We start from the raw sequence: 21,205 nt of genomic DNA, 5'->3' as shown, positions 1-21,205 counted from the left end.
TCTGTCTGTCAAGCCGGCGCCGCAAGAGTTGTCAGCCGTGCCAAGAGGGAAACGGGAGTTTTGTCAAGTCATTTCTCGTGGCTGCACAGGAGGAAACCAAGGACGCCATGCCGAGGATACACATCAAGTGAAGGAACTAGTTAACACGTACGCTATGGGTGCATGGGCTTCCCTAGGTATACAAGCACAAACTCATACTTACACGCATGCACCGGACACTAGCAGGCCTTCTCTAGACCGTCGTACCTGCGTCCTTGGTCCAACATGATTCAACCATAACCGGCCACGGGATCGGCCGGCAGAGTACCACCAGGGCCGTGGCCGTGCTCGTCATTCTCAGGTCGCCTGCGCGGGGAACGAAGCCGGAGTCATAGGTAACTAGGCAACCGGGTGGTGGTGTCTTGCCACCCACCTACAGCCTAGATGCTTCCGTCAGGCTGCCATCAGACGATCCTGTTCCACGATACCTGACCTGTTGGCCATGGTTCGGAGCCCAGACAACTCCCTCCTCCCTTTCAAAGCAGAACGATGACGGGGGGAGGAGGAGGAGGGTGAGCGGGGAGGAGGGTTTGACAGCCCCCGGGACCCTCACCTAGGTAGGCAAGGTAGGCACTCCCGCTGCCCAATCTTTCTGTGCTTGCGGCACCCAACCTTGGCACCCGCCATGTACATACATGGCTGCGACAAGGTGCATGTGGCACGGCCGTATCGATTTCTCCCCGGCTTACCCACGGCTCTTCAAGGCAAACGCTCAGCCGGTGTCCAACACATAAAGCGTTGTGTTGACCACCCTCTACTCTTGGCCACAGCCCCAAGTCAACGAAGGATCTGACCCGTGGCGCACCAGGCTTGTCTTGGTGCAATTCTTCCATCTCGTGTGCCTCTCTCCGTGATGAGTGTACGCGTGTTACACACATGTTGTGAAAGGTTCTGTATCTAGGCTTGGGCCCCCCCCTCGTTGGACCTGCTTATGTCACCCACCTCCCTCCAGCTCTGCTTGTAGTTGAGGATATCCCCTCTTGGATTCTTCCGTCGAGCTGACAAGGGCGACTTGCCACGCTGTTGAGCGGTTGCCTATTCTTGGAACGATCCGGAGAGGGTGCTGGCGAATGCAGGGCTTGTTTCAACAACGTCCAGCACGAGGGAGAGCCTGACAAGGAGACAAGCGGCCAAGGACGCCAGCAAAAAAAAAAAAGCTCCCATGCTCGCGTGTGCGTCTATGTCTCACGGAGGATGTCACCAAGCTCTCTTCCAGGGGGCGCAGGCAAACAACAGCACGGCTCCCTAGGAACGGGCTGCGCCGTCCGAAGAAACCAGGGCTGACTGGGTGGCACGATCATGGTGTTTCCATAAGCACTTTCCGAAGAGCTGTTGGGACTGTGATAGGCTGCGAGTCTGAGCTTGGCCGTGGCCGATGAATGCAAGTTCATTTCTTTGAGGGGGGGAGGAGTGGTGGGGGGAGAGAGAGAACTGTCGCCGAGTTCACTGTGCCTCCGTCGCGGATTCATCGCCTCGGCGCGAGGCAGAGCTCCGGGTCCTGTGTCCATGCAATCCCCAACCCCCCAACCCCCCAATCCCCCGTTTCCCACTCCGAGACGCCGTTTGTGAGTCCAGAGCCCAACCCGAACCGGCAAATGCATAGGTTTGTTGTTTCATGTGCCATTCCATTCGCGCCACGCACCCGTGCTCAGTGCCCCGGACCCAGCATTACACCAACCCACCCCAAGCCAGCCCCCTTCTCTCCATCAACGAGTTCATGCCGAGGTCTTGCCCTGCTTGTTCCTCTTGGGAACGTCCTTGATCTGGAGGTCTGTGTGCGCGGAATCGTGGGTCAGCCGGGAGCCGCGTATCGGAGGAGGGGGGGAGATTCGACGTGGGTGAGACGTACTGGGAGGGAGGCTCTGCTTGAGCTTCTCCGCCTTGTCCGAGTCCTTCAGAACAAGGGTGTAGAGGAACCTCTGGCAGCGGACCTTGAACTTGATCTGCTGGGTCTTGCGGTTCTTCTTGATCCGGGCGGCTGCAGAGAGAAAAAAAAAATCCCAAACGTCAGAATCCCATCTCCAACCCAAAATCCCATGTCGTGCACCAAAATCTTCCCCCCTGGATCTCGTCGGTCACTTCGGGTGGTGAAACGTACAGGAAGCGTCCTTCCGCCGGCAGATCTCGATGAACTGTGCCCCCAAAAAAGCACCTGTCAGTATCTCTGTCGAGCGCTAAGAGAAAAGTTTCCCGGAGAGGCAATCCGAACCTTCTTGATGTCGCTGACTTCCTGAGGCATTGTGGCTGTCGGTGTCGAGGCTCCTACTACTGGACTTGAGGGGTCTGTGAGTTCAAGGTCGGCGGGATTGGATTTCTCGAAATTATTTTGTGTGGGTTTTCGAGGGTGGGGCCGGCCTGCGGAAGCTTGCATGCAGAGAGGCATCTAGCTTGTGGCGTCGCGGGCCTGGGCTTCCGATGTGGCTGTGCGGCCTGCGCGTCCCTGTGGCGCTAACATCGCAACCTGGAACGGCCAGGCGGACAACCAGACACGAACCCCTACGCAATCGTCAAGGCACGTACCGATGCACCTCCCTGTGAATCGGAAAGCCTGAAAAGCATCAGAAACAGCCCATGTGTACGGACCACCGAGATCAGGTCGCGGGCCATCGAACTGTAGAAGAAGCGTTGACACACCCCCCGCTGTTCAGGCCGAGTCCGTCCAACAAGCCAAGATGCCAACCCCACTTGACCAAGCCATGAAATCCAAGGCAGGCGATCTCATCTCAGCTCGCGCGGTCTCATAGCTAACCTCTCCCAGAACGCCTTCCTTGGTAAGCCGATTCTGTTTGGGCGTTGCTCGAGTTGTCGGCGCTGACCGCCCAAAGCCTTTACGGGCTTGGTGACTGGCGTTGCGCTCTGGGCCATCTGGGGAGGCGACCTCTTCCCCCCGGAGCAGGATCCGAAGGGAGACCCGGAGACGTGGACAAGAGAGGAGCTGAGGAGATGGCTCGCAGCAGTATGTCAAGGCTGTCCTGTCCGAACCTCTGCTGGGACGCTGACGCGAAACCAGCGGAACCTGTTTCCGAACGACGAGGACACGAGAGACCAGCTCATTGAGCGTGTGAAAGCCAACCTCAGGATTCCCAGGCAGTGAAGACAAAGACGGACGGTCAAGGGAACGGCATGCAAAGAGAAGCGGTTGGGTTAGGCAACGGGGTCGGGGAAACGATACTGTACACGTAATGTTTGCAATTCCAGAGCCGAATGCATTCGACATCGTCAGCAGCTCCAGTCCTCCTAAGAACCTAAGTAGACAGCCTACATGTACTGCACGGCAGTTCGAGTAAGGGGTCGGCTGCTGCTGTCAGGAGCGTCACGGCTTGGTGGATGCCGAACGCCTCGCGCATGCTCTGAAGGGGCTTCTGACCAATCACAGCCGCCCGCTAGTTACACAGTACACAGTAAGATTACGTTGGGCCCTTGCTTCAGGGCAGCGCGCGGCGCGGGAGGCCAGCTTGCACGCACGCTTGGGGCCTCTCTGCGCGGTCGCTCCCCTCGGTTGTGGTCCTCCTCTTCCAACCCCTTTGCCAATCCATCGTTGAACCCAATTCGCGACAGGCTACGCGTCGCGAATTCCTTCAGCACGATGGAGTTCCTCCAGGTACCCATGAGCCTCCTCCTCCCCCCCAAAGCTCGCTCCCTGTCCCGTCCGCCATGTCGCAGCACGACGCAGCGAGGCTAACCCTACGGCCAGCGCCTCGCGCGGTTCCTCGACCGCCCCCTCTTCCCATGGAAGAAGCTCATCATCGGCTTCTCGGTCGGGCAGTATCTCTTTGAAATGTTCCTCGGCAGCCGCCAGTATGGCGTTCTGCAGCGCACCAAGCCCCCCAAGGTGCTGGAGAAGGAGGTGTCTCAGGAAGTCTTCGACAAGAGCCAGGCCTACGGACGTGCCAAGGCCAAGTTCGCCGGCGCAAGCGGTCTCTACGCCCAGCTTCAGAATCTCGCCATCTACCACTTCGACGTCCTCCCCAAGCTGTGGTCGCTCGCCGGCGACTTCCTGCTCCGCTTCGCGCCGGCCCGCTTCACCGGCGAGATCTCGCAGTCCATTGTCTTCGTCCTCGGCTTCTGTCTCCTCCAGCAGGTCCTCTCGTTGCCCGTCAGCCTCTACCAGACCTTCGTCCTCGAGGAAAAGTTTGGCTTCAACAAGCAGACGCCCAGGCTGTTCGTGACGGACCTGCTCAAGACGGACCTGCTCGTGGGCATCCTGGTCCCTCCGATCCTCGCCGGCTTCCTCGCCATCGTCAAGAAGACGGGTGCTCAGTTCTTCTACTACCTCTGGCTGTTCTTCGCGGGCCTGCAGGTCTTCATGATCACCATCTACCCGATCGCCATCCTGCCGCTCTTCAACAAGCTCTCCCCTCTGGAGGAGGGCAAGCTCAAGACGGACGTCGAGGACCTGGCCAAGAAGCTCAAGTTCCCCCTGCACGAGCTGTACGTCATCGACGGCAGCAAGCGCAGCGCCCACAGCAACGCCTACTTCTTTGGCCTTCCCTGGAAGAAGCACATTGTCATTTACGACACGCTGATCGACCACGCCGAGAACGACGAGGTCGTCGCCGTGCTGGGCCACGAGCTCGGCCATTGGAGCCTCGGCCACACCACCAAGCTGTTTGCCATCTCCCAGGTACGTCGTCAAGGAGGACAATCGTCCGACGGTTTCGGGTCGGGACGGCCGGCCAGCTAACCCCTAACCCCCGCGGGTTTCAGGCGCACCTCTTTTACATCTTTTCCTTGTTCTCGGTCTTTGTTCACAACAACTCGCTCTACGCCTCGTTCGGCTTTGGCAACGAGCACCCCATCCTCATCGGGTTCCTGCTCTTTTCGGACATCTTGGGCCCCCTGGATAACGTGGTCAAGCTCCTGATGAACATTCTCAGCCGCCGCTTCGAGTTCCAGGCCGACGCCTTCGCCAAGAACCTCGGCTACAGCAACGAGCTCGCGCGGTCGCTCATCAAGCTGCAGATCCAGAACCTGAGCACGATGGACGCCGACTGGATGTATGCCAGCTACAACTTCTCGCACCCGATCCTGGCGGAGCGGCTGAAGGCCTTGGACTGGCAGCCGACGGAGCGGGTGGCCGAGAAGAAGGAGGATCAGGACGCCCAGGGGGTTGCAACGGCGACGGGGCGCGATGAGCTGTAGCGGGTTGGAGTGTACGATGGGGTGAGCAATCGATCCGGGATGTGAAAGGATCACGGAAAGGAAAAAGAGCGTTTGTGAAAGAAGACGACAAAAGCTTGGGGGGGGAGGCCGAAAAAGGAACCCGAACCCGAACCCTTTCTCGGGCGCATTCCTTATTAGTGCTTTGGTCAAGTGGCTTCCTAGCAACGCCGCTTTCAAGCGGAATTCATTGAGCTTGATGGGCGTTCCATCTTTTGTGCCACAGCATAACCATCGATTTTCTTTGACTGTCGTTTCTATGTTTCTTTGCTCTTTGTTGCCATGGTATTTCTGCGTTCTGCATGTACGCAGTACACGGTAATTATAGTACACAGTACATGGATTCCCAGGGTTGGATTCCAGCTTCTGCAGCTCCAAGCTCCGAAAGGCCAGCTGCCAGCAGCCAGCGCCAGCTGACAAGAGTTTCCAGGGCGCCAAGACAGCGTCCCGCCGAAACATGATCGACAATTCTGAACAAACCGTCAAGAAGCGCCGACGGCCAGCCCAGCGAGCCTCCAACCACGCAAGCGCAACGAGGCCCCGGGGCCCGTGATCGACCGCCGACCCTCCATCCCAGGCAACAAGCATAGCCCGCCATGTCTCGAACCGGCCTCCTGCGGTCGGCGCTGCGGCGACCGGCCGCCCAATGGCTGCTCCCCGTCCGGGCCACCACGGCGCCCGCCACGCCGGCCGCTGCACGGTACGCCCTCCCCGTTTCCTCCCCCGCGCCTCTTGCCACCCCTCCGGAGCCATGCTGACGCTTTCTTGCCCTCCCCCTCCAGGTCCTTCTCCCACCTCCCGACCCTCCGCCCTAGCCCCTTCGCCTCCTCCGCCGCCAGCATCTTCCGCAGCCCCGCCGGCACCACCGGCACCCACCTCTTCGCTCCCGTCCCGTCCTCCTCCTCCTCCGCCGCCGCCGCCGAGGCCTCGGGGTCAATAGCCGACGTCGTCCCCAAGAGCGCCATCACGACGCACCCCGCCCTGTCGGGCGTCGCGTCCCAGATCCGCTGCGGCCCGCGCCCGACCATGAGCGGCGCCACCCGCCTGATCCAGAAGCGCAGGCACGGGTTCCTGAGCCGGCTGAGGACCGCCAAGGGGCGCAAGATCCTGCAGAGGAGGCGGCAGAAGGGGAGGAAGAGGCTGGGCCATGCGTAAATTCAAGCCCCTGCTTGGGCGGGGAAGGGGGCGGTTCCGCGGCGAGAAGAAGGAATGAAAGAACGGTGGGAAGCGGGGGGAAAGGGGGACGGTTTTCGCGCTCGCCGGGTGGGTAGTGGTTATGGGGGGGGCGGTGGTGAGGGAGGGGATGGCACGGAGGTATGCCACCGGAAGAATACCCTTCTCCATCGGAGCTGTTGAGGCTGCAGCACGTACACCTTCCTCTACGTTTCCTGGGAGGGAAGGGGCTGGTTGCTGGTGAGGCCAGAGGGGCTTGTATCGTGGTTTTTTTTTTTTTTTTTTTTCTTGAGCGAGGAGGAAGGGTGCGAGGGAAGGGGCTGGACGAGAGAATGGTTGGGCGCGCGAGAGAGAGTGTGTGTGTGTGTCTGTGGCCGGTTGCAAAGCAGCCGAGGACCCAGCTCGACGTGGGGAAATGATGGGAGCCTGTTTCCTTGCCCCCCGTGATGACAGAAACAGGACGATGAGGAGGGTGTATGATACCGAGGGGGGCAAGTGTACCATACTATATCATGATATAGAGGCACCTGTACTGGGGTACTGTGCATGAGAGTCTCGTTTGTCTTGACCGGTCTGGGAAAAGGAAAAGAGCAGAGCAGGCGCCTGAGGTCTTCAACGAGCCCGGGACGTGGTGGTTGGGTCCCTCCATCTCTAGAACCAACCATTGATTCGCACATCATGTTCTTGCATCGGAAGTGACCCAAAAGGACGTACAGATACAAAAGACCAGTTCATTCACAACTGCCGAATGTAAGGTATCATGAAACAATGCCCCTATCACCCTCCTACTACTCCTACTAGCTGTGTGCTAGGTATAAGAAGTAGAACAAAAACCAAGGAAAAAGAAAGAAAAGAAATTCAGTATCGTACCGTACCATGATATATATACAAATAAATATATATACGGTACCTTGGGCATGTTATCCAACTCTCTTACTCGCTCGCTAGCTAGGGGTCATGGCGCGCGTGTGTCTCTCTGTGTGTGTGTGTACCTCTACCATGAAACCACACATACATACATACATATATACATACACACACCCACACCTCTTGTACCCAACGCCACACCCATCACCTTCCAACGCGGCTCAGACAGGCGGCGTCAGGCCGTTCTCGCACTTGCCCGTCTCGGTATCGCAGGCCAAAAACAGCTTGTCGCTCGCCTCGCCGATCCACGCCTTGAAGCCGCCCTGGCCCCGGGGCACGACCCAGTTCTGGAGGGCCGGGTCCCAGACGCTCACGTCCTTGCGCGTCAGCACGAGCCGCACCGTCTCGCTCTCGCCCGGGCGCAGCTCGCGCGTCTTTTCAAAGTCGCGCAGCTGGACCACGGGCGTGTCGTAGGCGATGCCCTCGGGGAACTGCACGTAGAGCTGCGCCGACGCCTTGCCGGGCCGCCGGCCCGTGTTGGCGACGGCGACCGACACCTCAAAGGCCACGTCCCAGAGGGCCGGGTTGCCGCCCTCGCCGCCGCCCGCGGGGGCGGCGCGGCGCGCTGCGTCGTCGAGTAGCCGGCGGGTACGGGTATTTCTTGGTGCCCGCGGCGCCGACGGCGCGGGCGGCGGCGGCGTCGTTGGCCGAGAGCCACGGGTAGAGGTAGCGCCAGATGCGGCGGAAGCCGGCGGGCTCGTGGGCCTCGGACGCGGCGGGGAGGGCGGTGGAGTACTCGCTGACGACCGAGGCGGCCTTGGGGGGCGGCGGCGGCGGCGTGGCCGAGAGCGGGGCGGTGACGGCCCTGATGGAGGCGTTGGCGAAGGAGAAGGTGGTGTAGCCGAGGCCGTGGCCAAAGGCGAAGCGGGGCTTGATGCCCTTCTTGTTGAGGTAGCGGTAGTCGATGTACAGGCCCTCCGAGTACGTGTCCTGGACCTGGCCGAAGGCGAAGCCCTTGAGCTTGGCGACGCTGTCGGGGAGGTCCGAGGCCTTGCGCGTGATGGTGTAGGGGAGGTGGCCGCTCGGGGAGACGTCGCCGAAGAGGACGTTGGTCAGGGACTCGCCGGCCTCCTGGCCGGGCAGGTGGGCAAAGAGCACGGCCTTGACCGAGGGGAGGTCGATCCAGGGCTCGAGGTCGAGCGGGCCGACCGTGTGCACGACGACGACGACGTTGCGGAACCGCTTGGCCGCCTCCTGGACGAGCTTGTCGCCGCCGTGCCAGGCGGCCAGCTGGGAGGCGTCGCGGTCGCCGTGGTTGCCCTCGACGGTGAAGGTGTTCTCGCCCGCGTCGGAGCTGAGGAACACGAGCGCCACCTCGTCGTCGGCCGGCTGGCCAAAGAACCACGGGAAGCTGTCCGTGTCGTAAAACTTGACGTCCGGGACGCGCTTCCGGATGGCGGTGATGGGGTCGTCCATGTAGGGGTACTCGGCGACGCCCGAGCCCCAGCCCATGCCGAGGGTGCCCCGGTTGCAGGACCGGAACATGCAGGCGTTGGGGCCGTTCTTGTTGACCTGCGCGTCGGTGCCGAAGACGCTGAGCTTGCCGCCGCGGAGGGGGCCGGCGGTCAGGGGCAGGAAGCCGCCGTCGTTCTTGAGCAGCGTGATGGCGTCCTGGGCCACCTGGCGGGCGACGAGGTAATGGTCCTCCTGGACGTTGACGAACCAGTTCACCTGGGCGCTCGGGGAAAAGATGGCGCCGGGATACAGGGGCCCGTCGCGGTTGCGCGTGTGGGACGAAAAGTTGGGCCGCCGCGGGTTCTTGTCCTGCCCCAGCTTGTACCAGGCGGCCACGACGCGCGTGGCCATGTCGTTGAGCCGGTCCACGGGCACGGAGCCGTTGAGGACGGAGCGGGTCAGCTCGTACATCCACAGGCTGTTGCCGAGCAGCGGGATGTTGGTGTCGCCCGGCATGTTGAGATCGAGGCCGGCCAGCGCCGAGTCGACGCCCGAGATGTGGCTCAGCCAGTCGGACATGACCATGCCCTGGAAGCCCAGCTCGTCCTTGAGGATGCCGTTGATGAGGTAGCTGTTCTGGGAGCACGCGGAGCCGTTGACGGCGTTGTAGGCCGTCATGACGGCGCCTACCCCGACGCGGACCGCCTCGGCGAACGGCCAGAGGTAGAGCTCATGAAGGGTGCGGTCGTCTTGCGGCCGCGTCAGCAGGGTGCGCGCGCATCTCCCGGGGCGGGGTGGAAGGGATCGTGCATCCGTCCGTCCATCCCACGAACAAGGAAGAATAACGTACCGATGTTGGCGCTGTAGCCCTCCTGGAAGATGTGGTACATGCGAAACATCTCCTGCTCGTTGCCGATGAGGTGCTTGATGGTGGCGATGACGCCCTGCTCCTGGATGCCCTGGATGTGCAGGGCGGCGGCCTTGGCCTGGAGGACCGGGTCGGAGCCGAAGCCTTCCCAGTTGCGGCCGCCGAGGGGCTTGCGGCCGAGAGGGCCGACCGAGGGGCCCAGGTGGACGTGGGTGCCCTTGCCGCGAAACTCCTTGCCCATGGCGACGGCGCGGGCGTACATCAAGGCCTTGTCAAACGTGGCGCCGGTGGTGATGCCGGCCGGGAAGGCCGTGATGTTGTCGGCCGACCCGACGCCGAGGGCGCCGTCCTGGAGGCAGAGCTGCGGGAAGCCGAGCCGGTCCACGCTGCCCGTGTTTCCAACGCATACCCTGTACGGGCCGGTTAGCCATGTACCTACGTACCAGCGCTACGATGCTTGCCGCAAGCGCATGTGGGCTGCAGGTCGGACGATCTTGTCTCCGTGGTACGTACCCTGCGACGGCGTCAGCATGCGGGATGGTTCCTGCGGAGGGGGGTACGACGCGAAACACAAAACAAGGAACTTTGTCAGAGAGAGGGGGGAGGGCCATTTACCCATGTAGATGCCCGTCCCGGATGTGATGTTGACCTTCTCAGCCAACGTCATCTGGGACACCAAGGCATAGGCCTTCTCGTAGGCCTCGCGCCATGAATCGACCCAGCCGCCGTGAGGCGCCGGGTAGTACGACGGGGCATGGTATCCCGCGGGGACGGCATCCCTAGGCCCGACGGAGCGGGCGAGGGCGGCAGGGGCCAGGGAGCCCAGGGCCAGCCACAGACAAGCCGAAGCCGCGCTGTAGGCCATGCTGACACGGCTGCCGTCTACGCAATGTCACTCCCTTACGGTTTGTTAGGACGGTTCTGCGTCGCGTCGCGAACTCTGCTGGTCCCCAGGCACAGGTCGCGCGCCAAGACTCTGGAGGACAGGAAACGCGAGCCGGCATAGGGGAGTGGGGGGGAGGGAAGAGAAGAGGAATACCCAAACATGACGCTCGACGGCTCGCACCTCTTTGTATGATTTGGTAAACAGGCGTCGCGGAGCATTTTACGCCTTGGGCCCTTGGCGAGCGAAGCTCCCATGCCGTGCTGGGGACATGGACGGTGGACCGCTCCAATCGGGGCCAAGCATATGAACGTTATCACGCGGTACCTGGCACATCGGGACCCAGGGGAGAGGGGGAGGGAGCCCAAGAAGGGGGGGGGGGGGGGGGGGGGGGGGCGCCCAAGAGGGGGGCAGGGCAGCCCAAGACAGAGGCAGCGTCGCAAACCGGGAAATTGAAGCGGCTCTTGTTGCTGGTTTGGGGCTCTCTGGGCAAATCAGGTGGGCGGATGCAGGCTTCCAACATGTCTTGACTGCAACGCCACAAGAGGCAGGACAGTCATGCCGAATCCTCATCTGGACAAGCCGCCGTTGATCCTCCCATGATAAATGCTGAGGTAAACCGGGACGAGAGGGGCCCGGTCTACCAGCACACAGCAAGCGACTGTCTCACGATAATATACAAGTAGGAGGCGCCTACCGATCAGCGAGTCTCTGGGAGCCGAGTTGGAGTCCGTCCGGCGTGGGCCCGTTTGGCGCCGAGACAACAAGCATCCCCCGGTGCTCGGTGCCGACCTTGGGCGCGCAAGCACAACCTGGAGGTGGAGGGGAGAGCCTATAGTAACGTGCGGGATGCTACGTTGCTGCAAGCACCGACGATGTGCTTCGTAGGCCGCCGCGCAAGCCCAAACGGCTGCGGAAATGACGCGGTTCTTCAAGCGCCGAACGTCGAGGGCAATGATGCTCACGTTGCACGGACGTCGGCGTGTGGTCCCACGGCCCATCCAGCACACCCGTCGTGGCGAGGGTTTTTGCGTTACGCGACCCTCCAACCCGAACACAAGAGGAAGAGGTAGGGCCAGGTCGTTAGTTACTTACGTACCGGAGTTCGCCTTGTGGCGGGCGGGCGGGAGATGCATGCCGTGTCCCGATTCATTTCCCGTCCCCCGTCACACAATGCCGATCATGTTGAGATGTTGCGGGAGGGTTGCAACGGCCTGCCAGTGGTGAGCCCTCGTTTGCACCAGAGGGTTGCGTTAGGGGGAGGTATCTTGGTTGGGGGCATTGCTGATCGACGAGTAGCGAGTACCTTGCAGTGTGGTCGGTGAGGCGCAGCGCAGCCCTTTTATGGGTTTGGATTCATCTGCCGAAAATACGAGGCATGATTTTTTTTTTTTTTTTGGGACGGGTTTTTTTTTTTTTTTTCTACTATTAGGATTGCATGGAAAAGAGGGATAACGTTTGGAGGGGGGGGGGGGGGGGTTGTTTGGTTGATTGCCGAGTTTCATGGAAGGAAAAGAAAACAAATGGAGAAGAATAAGAACAAATGCGCGAGACGGGAGCAACCAACCAGGTCCCACTCCAAGTACGGTAACAAAAGTCGCATGTCGGCGTTCCCGTTTTTCCGTTTCCTTTTTTATTCCCGTTGTGTACTTACACTTATACTTACTTGTAGGTATAGGGACGTGGTGTGTACTTTGTATGTACACAGTAGGTAGGTACTTGTAGTCGTCCCTCCTCCTCCTCCTCTTCCTCCTCTTCCTCCTCCTCTTCTTCCTCCTCTTCCTCCTCCTCTTCCTCCTCCTCTTCCTCCTCCTCTTCCTCCTCCTCCTCCTCTTCCAAGCTCCTCCTCCCCCCCCTCCCCCCCCCCACTCCATGCCACGCTCGATGTGACACTCCTTGCAACAGCAACGTCCAACGGTCTGCTGCGTACACACAGCGAGTAGCACTCCATGCTACTCCACGCTGAGGAGGTGCTCCACCCTTCCCTTCCCCTTCCTCTCCTCCCTCCTCCTCCCTGATTGGCTTGCCTTCGAAATGTTCCCTGTTGCCGCCGTTGGTTGTTGTTTTGTGATTGTCATCGTCGTTGTCATGGTCGTGGTCAGAGTGCCAATCGCTTGCAACCTGCACCACCTGCAGCACATGGCAAGACCTGGGGAAGTGGAAATGTCATCGACCGCGTGGGCTTCCGAGGTCTCAAACAGGCAGGTTGAAAGGCCATGCGAACGCATGTGAACACCTGCCAACGCCTTGAGCGTCCTGTACGCTGTATGACGGTTGCACGGACGGCCCAGCTGCGCATGCGATGGCACTCCCCGCATTCTCGGCCTTCTTCCCGTCTCCCCTCGCGCCTTGGGTTGGGCGGGTTCGCGTCCCTGCCCTGAATGGGCCCTCGGGCCCTGTATGTAACCCGGCACGGGAATCTTGCAGATTCCAGCATTGGTCCCACGAGATCGTATCCCATCTTGGCCGTGGCCTTGGTGGCTTGCAGATCGGCAGGGCCCCGGCGCCCGTTAGCGCAAACGCCTCCGACGCCGGTTCCCAACCGCGCGGCCTCACTCTCCTCCCGACGCATTTCTTGCCAAATGCACGCGACACAGGCGAGCCTTTCTGAATGTCACCCACGGCGCTCCCCCTCTCCGTGGCAGCCATGCACCCTGCAGCCGAGATTCCTGTCAAAGGGCCGCTGTGCTATACATGTGTACGTGTGTACTGTGTATGTACGTACGTACGTCCGTTCTGTCAACCATGAACAAGGGGGAGCGAGCTCGGCCACCCTGCGGCCGCCGTCGTGGTGCGTGACGCTGGTTCGCTGCCCTGCAGCATCGGCAGGCTGTCCGTCTTGTTGCGGCGCGAAACATGCTCGCCGCTGACTGCGTCATGGTGTAGAGTAGTGTATAGTAGGGATCCAGAGGAAAACAAAAACCGCGTGCAGATGGTACGTACCGGGCCATCCCGCCGCTGACGAACTCTCGACGGCTCGTCTTCTGGAAGCCCCATGGAAGGAGGAAATCGCTGGAATCGCTTCGGGCGATCGAACCAAGCTTGTGTTCTCTTTGGAAAAGTCCGTCCGTGCCCTATCGCGAAATCCCCCCCCCCCCCCCTTTTGTTGTCCTGCCCCTCGGGGTCGCCAAGCCGTTGGGCGTCGGTGGACGGTACCTATCATGATGCTCCCCTTCTCCACCCCCCCCCCCCCCCAAACCCCCAAACCACACCCAGCGCCACCTCTCCCATGGCTAGCGCCATCCCTTTCCCCCCCCTCCCCAGTGATTTTATTTTGGCGATTCACAGCTATCGTTACCCTGGTCGCAAAAGTGCGGCGTGCCGTTCGTCGTCGGGCCCTGATCTTGGCCCCTCTGCTAGGCCATGCCCGCGACGCAGGGTGGGTTGCAAGCGCGTCGCCATGCCTCTTCAGGACAAGGGAGGGTGAACAACATCACCTCGTCAACCTGGAAGCCACGGAGCGCCCGGGAGAGAGGCGAGCCCCCCCCCTCCTCCAAGTATAAGTCGGCCATGTCCTCCACCGCATGAACAAGAGAGTTTCCCCATCACTCCACCGGTGTCAACCCTCCCAGGCTATCCTGTTGACAAGTCTCGGCCTTCGATCCAGAGTGTGTGTGAATATACCCTGCCGGGCTATCCTGTCAACCTTCCCCCGGATCCATCCCCCGAGACGCCGTCAACATGAAGGGTTTCCTTGTTGCTTGCCTCTCCCTGGCGGGCACCGCTCTCGGCGCCCCGAAGGCCAAGCTCAACACCAAAGCCCAGGCAACCGGTGAGTCCCCCAACCTTCTCTCTCTCTCTCTCTCCCTCTCCCTCCCTCTCTGTCTCTCTCTTTGTCTGGGAGCACAGGGCTGACGGTCTCCAAGGCGACATCACCCCGGAGCTGGTGCAGGACTTCCACAAGTACCTTCAGTGGTCCGAGGCAGCTGGTTGCAACAACCGGAAACAGCCTGGCGAGCAAGTCACCTGCCAGGTGAATTCCGCCGGCAAGCACCAGTGCCACCTCTTTGAGAGCCACAATGCCACCGTCGTGGCCTCGTTCGGGTCCGTGGTGTTTTCCTCCCTCCTCCTCTCCCCGCAAGGAGTTACGCGACTGACGAAACGAGCAGTGGGGACATGCTCGACACCCGTGGCTTCGTGGGCGTTGACCATGTCGATAAGATCGTCGTCCTCTCCTACCGCGGCACCACCTCGGTGAGGAACTGGATCGCCGAGTAAGACAAGATCCCCCCCCCCCCCCCCTTTTTTTTTTCACCGCTTTCTTCCTCCCTTCCTCCCTCTGGCTAACACGGTTGCGCGCAACAACAAAACAGCCTCAGCTTCTTCCAGATGCCCTGCGACCTGACCAAAGGCTGCCTCGTGCACTCGGGCTTCTACGCCTCGTGGCTCGAGGTCAAGAAGGCGTCGCTCGACGCCGTCAACCAGGCCAAGGCGGCCAACCCGACCTACAAGGTCATCGTGACGGGCTACTCGCTGGGCGCCGCCGTCGCCACCCTCGCCGTCGGCTACGTGCGCAAGGCCGGCCACGCCGCCGACCTGTACACGTACGCCAGCCCGCGCGTCGGCAACCTCGCCCTCGTCGACTTCATCACCAACCAGCCCGGCGGCGAGTACCGCCTCACCCACAAGGACGACCCCGTCCCGCGGCTGCCCCCCATCATCTTCAACTACCGCCACACCAGCCCCGAGTACTGGCTCAACGAGGACGACGACGGCGTCGTCACGCCCGACGAGGTCACCTACTGCCCGGGCTACACCAACACGAGCTGCAACGCCGCCACCCGCGGCCTCGACGACACCAACCACGGCGGCTACTTCCAGACCATCCTCGGCTGCGGCGTCGGCTACACCCCCTGGCGCCGCGACCTCACCAGCAAGGAGCTCTTCGACAAGCTCAACCACTTTGCCGAGCTCGACAGGCAGTACGCCGAGACGCTGCACAAGGCCGGCGAGCAATGATGGCGGAATGAGAGATAGCTCTGGGTTTCGGGGGATGAGCAAGCAAACTTTGGGTGGGGGGCAGGATGCCCCCTCTGGGGGAGGAGGATATATGTGTATAAGGTGGGAATGATCAATGATATGTCTATGACGGCCGGCCGGGTAGTTTACAGGGTCTCTGGGTATGGGAGGCTTTTATCGCTTGGGACTTGAATGTATACAATACCCAACTTTAGTACAAATTTTTCAACCTCGTTCATTTTCGATCAACACAAAGTGTCTGTCTCTCTCCATGGGGCTGCTCAAGACAGGTGTGTGTGTGTGTGTGTGTGATAATCATGTATCTCTTGCTCTCCATTTCCTGCCTAACCGACAAACCATTCCGAGCTGCCTGCGCCGAACCCGAGATAGAATACCTATCTGAAACTAGTGACAAGGACAATAAAAAATAACAGCCTTTTCCTTATGCGACCTTTTGGCCCCAGAGGAGCTCATTCTATCCCTTCGCCCTCTTCTTCTTTGCAGAGAGGCGAGGCGAACAGATGAAGAGAGAAAAAAAAAAAAAAGAAAAAGAAAAGAAGCATGCGGGGTATAACAGAAGTAAGATGCAATGCTCTTAAAACCGAAAGCCAACCCAAACCGAACCACCAGCAACGACGAACCCCGATGAGGAAGAATAAAAAGTCGAAAAAAAAGACAGGAAACAAAGCAACAAGGGAACATGGGATGCGATCCCCCGACTCCTGAGACCTCAACATGATCTGCTCCAAGCAAACCCTCACGCCAACCAGCCGTCCAGAGAGCCAGAAAGAGAGAGATAGAGATAGAGAGAGTGCGATGGTCCTCCTGTCCGTCCCGCCCGCAACACCAAAAAGCTCAGGTAACCTTAAACAATAACCCACCCCAGCCAGCCAGGTCCATGACCAACCCCACCCTATGCGTCGACGCCAGCCAATTCCACCTAGGCAATGCTTCTCCCTATTCCCCTATCACCGGTCCCAACACCAACAAGTTAGAGATTTATTTTGATTACACAACCAACCGCAACCTAACCCCCCCCCCCTCTTTTTTTTTCTTCCTTTTTTTTTTTTTCTGTTTTCTGTTTTCTGTTCTTTTCTTTCAATGTTCTTTCTCACAAGAGGAATCAAAGCGCCTTCCGGAGGAAAACCCTCTTGGTGCTCCCCACCTTACCCATCTCCCCAAACATCACCCCCGAGGTAGCAACCGGCGCGCGATCCATAAGGCTAGCCTCGAGCCCTCCGCCAGTAATCGCAGCAGCACCGTTGCCACCGGCAGTGGCACCCTGAGCCGCAGGAACCACCGGGCCAGCAGGACCACCAGCAACGAGGCCGGGGTTGAGCGCACTAAGTGGCGGGCCCACACCCATCCCTGTGGAACTACTAACCCGCCGCTCGCCACTCGCAATCCGCACCTTCTCCGTCACGCTCTGCACCCAAGCGCGGCTTTCCTCGCTCATGCGGATCTGCTTCGCGCGCGGGCCGGCCATGCCGAGGGGCGGCGGCGGGGTGACGTCGGCGAGCCCGGCACCGTCCGCGTTGCCTGCGGCGCCGTCTTCGATCCAAAAGTTGGAGCTTGAGCGGGAGCGCAGCACGTACGACGATCCGGACGAATCGTCCGAGGGCGGCGTGGCGTCAAGGCGGGAGGAGGTGGCGAGCGGGGTCTTGGGGCGGGCCGCAGGCGGGGGGTTGCCAGGGGTGGCGGCTGGCCCGCCCGGAGAGGCTTCGCCGACAGGGCGGCGGACCTTGCGCAGGCGAAGGGGCGAGATGGGGGAGTGAATGTCCATGGCGGAGGACGGGCGGCTGGGCGGGGTCGAGGCGGCGGGGGCGTCCTTGACCCCCGCCTTGTCCTCGACGGCGGGGGCGGTGGCGGCGGCACGGCGATGGTGCAGGGCGTACTCCTTCAGGTACTCTCCCAGGTCCGCCCAGCCGCCGCCGACGCGCACCATGACGCGCTCGCCACGCTCGCCGACGCAGCGGATGAACAGCTTGATGGGCGCCTCGCCTGTACGCGACAGGTGGTAGAGCCGAATCTCCTGGTTGGTGTGCTTGGACTTGGGGCGGGTGCGAGTTTGCGCCGGGGCAAGGGTGAACGAGGGCGTCGCGGAGCGCGAGTAGGCAGACCGCATCGACGCGTTGGACTGGCTACGAGGGATCAGGTCCTGCCGCGAGCTCTTGCGCTTGGGCATTTTGAAATCCGGAGGGTTGAGGTTGACGGCGGCAGGGTTGGCAGTCAGCCGGATCTTGGCCGGAACCGACGAGAGGATCTCGCTGATTTGCTGCTGGAGATGGTCGTCGGCCACGCCGTGCAGCATGGCCACCTCCTCGATGGGGGTGTTCGGTTCCGTGGGCAGGTCGTCGTCGTCGTCGTCCACGAACGACCGGGTCCTCGGGGTGCCCGGCAGGCTGGGCAGGCTGGGAACCTCTCGGACGGTCGGCATCTCGCTGAAGCTGACCGAGAGGGATCTCGTACCGGACTGGAACGAAGACCCAAAGTCCTTGGTGTCGTCGCACGCCGGGGCGGTTTGGGGCCTGCGGTCCGGGGTTCCGCGGTCGAGCATGTCGCTGGAGAAGGAATTCGTAAGGCTGGGAACATCGTGGACAACCGTGGACGATTCGGAGGCGTTGCTATGGCGCCTCCGGCGGGCGGCGGGGCCCGAAGCTTCCGACCCTTCCGAGTCGGAGGTTGGGGCCTTCCACTCTCGGTCTTCGGGGATGGTGTCGTTCGGCTGCGGACGGATGGCGGCAGGCGGTTGGAGGCCGTTCCGGCAAGGGCCGTCGGCGTTGGCGTCTTCGTTTTCAGCCTTGGCCGTGTTCTGATCCTCGGCGGTGGGATGGACCCGGATCACCGGGGGCGGCGCGTCGCGCGGCGTCTCGCGCGCGGCGGTCGCCGGGGCCGCCGAGGCAAGCTTCTGGGCAGCCTTGGCCAGCTCGGCCTCCTTGATTTTCTTCTCGCACGCCACGGTCCATTCTCCGTAGCCGCTCTCCAAGGCGTCGACGCGGTCGATCCAGTCCTCTGGCAGGGTGTCGGGCTGGCCCTCAAGGGCGTCGAGCATGGCGTCGAGGTCGCGGCCGGCCTTGGCCACCTTGCTGCCGATAACGCATCGCATGACGTCAAAGTCGGCGGGGGTCAGCGCCGCAGACGGCGTGCCCGAGGCTGCGGCGGCCGCATTCCAGCCGGACCGGAGAGCAACCTCGGCAGCGCTAAGAGATGCCATAAAGACAGGAATCTTGCGCAGGACAATCAAGCGGAAGCTCCAGGCGGTCATCAAGCGGGTCAGCTTGGAGAGGTTCGGCAGCGCCTGCACGGTCACGGCGGTGACCAGGGCAGCCAGGTCATCCAGCGTCGCGATGCCACCCAGCGGAGATGCGATGGAGCGAGCCGAGGAGACGGGCAAGACCGGAGTGCCTGGGCGGGACAGCGGCAGGATGTGGTTGTTGAGAACCTGGGATTTGATCTCGTCCATCTTCAGCTCATCCAACCCCCGCGAGATGTCATCGATGCGCCTCTGGTACTTTTCCACCTCGGCAGTCGGAAGGCTGCCCGTGTACCCGGCATCGGCCGAGGGGGCCGCGTCGCCGGAGTTGAAGAGTTTCCTCCTCACCGCGGGCGTCTCGAAACCCCCCGAGCCTCCGCCTGCGGGCCAGGGCCAGGCCGAGAGCTCTTGCAGCCATTCGTAGATGCTGTTGGAGGCCATGGCAACGCGCAGGGCAAAGGCCTGCTCGGTCGGGGAGGCAGCCTCCATGCAGGCCTTGAGGGTGCCGGAAGGGTTGCGGAGGGCCTCGACAACGGCACGGGGGTTGGTGAGGCGGGACAAGAGGTCGTCGGTGATGTGCTGGGGGGGAGGCAGAGGGGAAGTTGAGGCGGACCGCAGATGGCGGCCGCGGGTGGGCACATAGTGCGAGGGGAGTCGGGGGGTGAGCGCGTGGTCGTTCATGGTCGGTTCTTGGTGGCTCAGCAAACGAGTGTCGTCGTCGTTGTTGTTGTTGTTGTCGTTGTCGTCGTTGATGTTGTTGTCGGAGGAGATGGCGCGGGGGAGCCGCCCAACATAATGCCTTGATCAACCCCCTTTCCGTTCAGCCCTTGTATTTTTTGTCTTTCTCTCTCTCAGCAACTCCCCCTCCCTTTTGTCTTGTTAGATTTCGTCTATGAGCCTGGCGATACGCTACACAGTAGGTTCTCGGCGGTTCCCATAGTCGAAGAAAGGGTGACGGAGGCGGCGAGGAGATCGGCTGGTCCGCCCGCTTTGATTCGCTGCGGTCCGGCCGGTCGGGATCGGGCTCAGGTCGATGCGTATCCCCGCTTGGCTCTCAGCGCTGGGGCCCGCCGCGGATTGATTCGCTGGCGGCCTGGCACAAGAGTTCGATGGCGTTCCTGAGCGACGGGGCCTACGGGCAGCAGCAGCGGCCAAGCAAAGCCGGCGGGAGGTTGGGGATGGGAGGAAAAAAAAAGTACAGCAAACGAGTGACGTGGTACGGAGCGAGAGGACGCGCCAAAGACGCGAGAAAAAAGCCCAGGAAACGCGGTGCAACCCAACGAGCGTATGCAGTGGTAGCAACGGATGCAGAATGCGGCTCGACGTATCCAAGCCGACCGCTATAGGTGGTTTGCTGGCGCCAAAAAACGGTCAGAAGAGAGCGACTGGAAAAATGAAACCACGGAGGGTCGCGGCAAGGTAACGTCAGCGGTCCGCCGCGGAAAAATAAAGTCTTGTTGTACGGAACGAGCGTCGGGGGGGATTGCAACGAAAAGAGGACAAGACAAAGACAAAAAAGTCGATAAGGATGGAGTTGGAGAAAAGAAGGAAATTGGGAAGAGCTTGACGGGGGGGGAGGGGAGAGACGGGAGAGAGGAAGCATCAGCAGCAGCTGGCACCTGGGGCAACTGTCAGCCTGGAACGAACTGCGGTGGTACCCGTGTACCCTGAGACCTCTCTTTTCCCTGCCCAGATCTGAACCCCGACATGGATGAAGATGGGAGATCTTGCCCGTTCAGGAGCACCCGCCATTCAATTTCGGTCCGCCAATGGCCTCTTGGCCTGTCCAGGGGCTTTCCGGATCGGGCTTAGGCCCGACGCGGTCCCCTTCCGCCACACCTGCAGCCTCTTAACACCACCGCACCCAATTTTCCCTGGCCCGCCCCATACCTTAGTACCTAACCTCAGCCATCCCTCTTCCTTCGTTAGCGTCGCACAAAGAGGGCGCACCCAAAGACGCGTCTGATCTTCACTTGATGGGAGCCCGCGTCGCGTCGTCGCCCCGTCGGTCAGATCCCCCACCCTTCTGCGTACATACGGAGGCCCCTATCGAGCCATCCCCCATCCCCCTTTGTTGGCTCAACACTTTTTTTTTTTTTTTTTGTTGGCAAAGATTGCAAGATGGCCATGGGCTCCACCCCACGCCGTCGGCCGGCCCCCCCCCCCCCCAACTGCGATGTCGCGCAGCTCTCTCCCGGGCCCCGGGTCCCTCATCCCCACGGACTCCACGGGGTCGACCAGGGACCTTGGATAACTACCCGAGCGCCCCAGACTCCCTTGCTTTTTGTCGCGTCGCCGTGGCGCCAGAGGCTGGCGAGGCGAGGCGAGGCGAGGCGAGGGTATCTTGTCCTCTGGCCAGGCAACCGGAAATGAGGCGCCCGCCCCGTATCCCCATGGGCTCCAACGTTGTCCTAACCTGGCGACAACGTTGCATGCTGCGGATCGGCCCATCCGATTTTTTTCTTGTAGTTGCTCCCTTTCCCGCCCTGTCGTCCCCGTTGGGCTGGTTGACGGTTGGACTTTGCGCACGTGCAGCCTCTCCGGTGAC

The 21,205-nt window shown here is 61.2% G+C and overlaps 7 protein-coding genes across 7 annotated transcripts; 4 read left to right on the top strand and 3 right to left on the bottom strand.

Moving 5' to 3' along the window:
• Positions 1-1,754: 1,754 nt before the first annotated feature.
• On the bottom strand, positions 1,755-2,278 carry VTJ83DRAFT_5764 (60S ribosomal protein eL38; the record flags this gene model as incomplete). Its single annotated transcript, XM_071012400.1, has 4 exons — positions 1,755-1,810; positions 1,889-2,017; positions 2,138-2,171; positions 2,249-2,278. 4 exons carry the CDS (start codon positions 2,276-2,278, stop codon positions 1,755-1,757), a joined length of 249 nt encoding a protein of 82 aa, XP_070865139.1.
• A 433-nt stretch (positions 2,279-2,711) lies between these two features.
• VTJ83DRAFT_5763 (uncharacterized protein) lies at positions 2,712-3,133 on the top strand (the record flags this gene model as incomplete). The annotated part of the gene is made up of 4 exons (XM_071012399.1): positions 2,712-2,747; positions 2,798-2,810; positions 2,865-2,995; positions 3,050-3,133. 4 exons carry the CDS (start codon positions 2,712-2,714, stop codon positions 3,131-3,133), a joined length of 264 nt encoding a protein of 87 aa, XP_070865138.1.
• Positions 3,134-3,625: 492 nt separating this feature from the next.
• On the top strand, positions 3,626-5,181 carry VTJ83DRAFT_5762 (uncharacterized protein; the record flags this gene model as incomplete). Its single annotated transcript, XM_071012398.1, has 3 exons — positions 3,626-3,640; positions 3,734-4,663; positions 4,747-5,181. 3 exons carry the CDS (start codon positions 3,626-3,628, stop codon positions 5,179-5,181), a joined length of 1,380 nt encoding a protein of 459 aa, XP_070865137.1.
• A 614-nt stretch (positions 5,182-5,795) lies between these two features.
• Positions 5,796-6,354, top strand: VTJ83DRAFT_5761 (uncharacterized protein; the record flags this gene model as incomplete). Its single annotated transcript, XM_071012397.1, has 2 exons — positions 5,796-5,899; positions 5,982-6,354. 2 exons carry the CDS (start codon positions 5,796-5,798, stop codon positions 6,352-6,354), a joined length of 477 nt encoding a protein of 158 aa, XP_070865136.1.
• Positions 6,355-7,460: 1,106 nt separating this feature from the next.
• VTJ83DRAFT_5760 (uncharacterized protein) lies at positions 7,461-10,427 on the bottom strand (the record flags this gene model as incomplete). Its single annotated transcript, XM_071012396.1, has 7 exons — positions 7,461-7,586; positions 8,047-8,400; positions 8,458-8,910; positions 8,953-9,443; positions 9,545-9,997; positions 10,053-10,076; positions 10,178-10,427. The coding sequence occupies 7 exons, from the start codon at positions 10,425-10,427 to the stop codon at positions 7,461-7,463; spliced, it is 2,151 nt and encodes a 716-aa protein (XP_070865135.1).
• A 3,699-nt stretch (positions 10,428-14,126) lies between these two features.
• On the top strand, positions 14,127-15,404 carry VTJ83DRAFT_5759 (uncharacterized protein; the record flags this gene model as incomplete). Its single annotated transcript, XM_071012394.1, has 4 exons — positions 14,127-14,217; positions 14,312-14,489; positions 14,555-14,659; positions 14,759-15,404. 4 exons carry the CDS (start codon positions 14,127-14,129, stop codon positions 15,402-15,404), a joined length of 1,020 nt encoding a protein of 339 aa, XP_070865134.1.
• Positions 15,405-16,527: 1,123 nt separating this feature from the next.
• VTJ83DRAFT_5758 (uncharacterized protein) lies at positions 16,528-19,338 on the bottom strand (the record flags this gene model as incomplete). Its single annotated transcript, XM_071012393.1, has 1 exon — positions 16,528-19,338. One exon carries the CDS (start codon positions 19,336-19,338, stop codon positions 16,528-16,530), a length of 2,811 nt encoding a protein of 936 aa, XP_070865133.1.
• Positions 19,339-21,205: the final 1,867 nt, after the last annotated feature.

This window comes from Remersonia thermophila, chromosome 5, assembly GCF_042764415.1.
Source record: "Remersonia thermophila strain ATCC 22073 chromosome 5, whole genome shotgun sequence".
NCBI lineage: Eukaryota > Fungi > Ascomycota > Sordariomycetes > Sordariales > Chaetomiaceae > Remersonia > Remersonia thermophila.
Note: the sequence above shows the minus strand (reverse complement) of the source record. Positions and strands in the feature narration are given on the sequence as shown.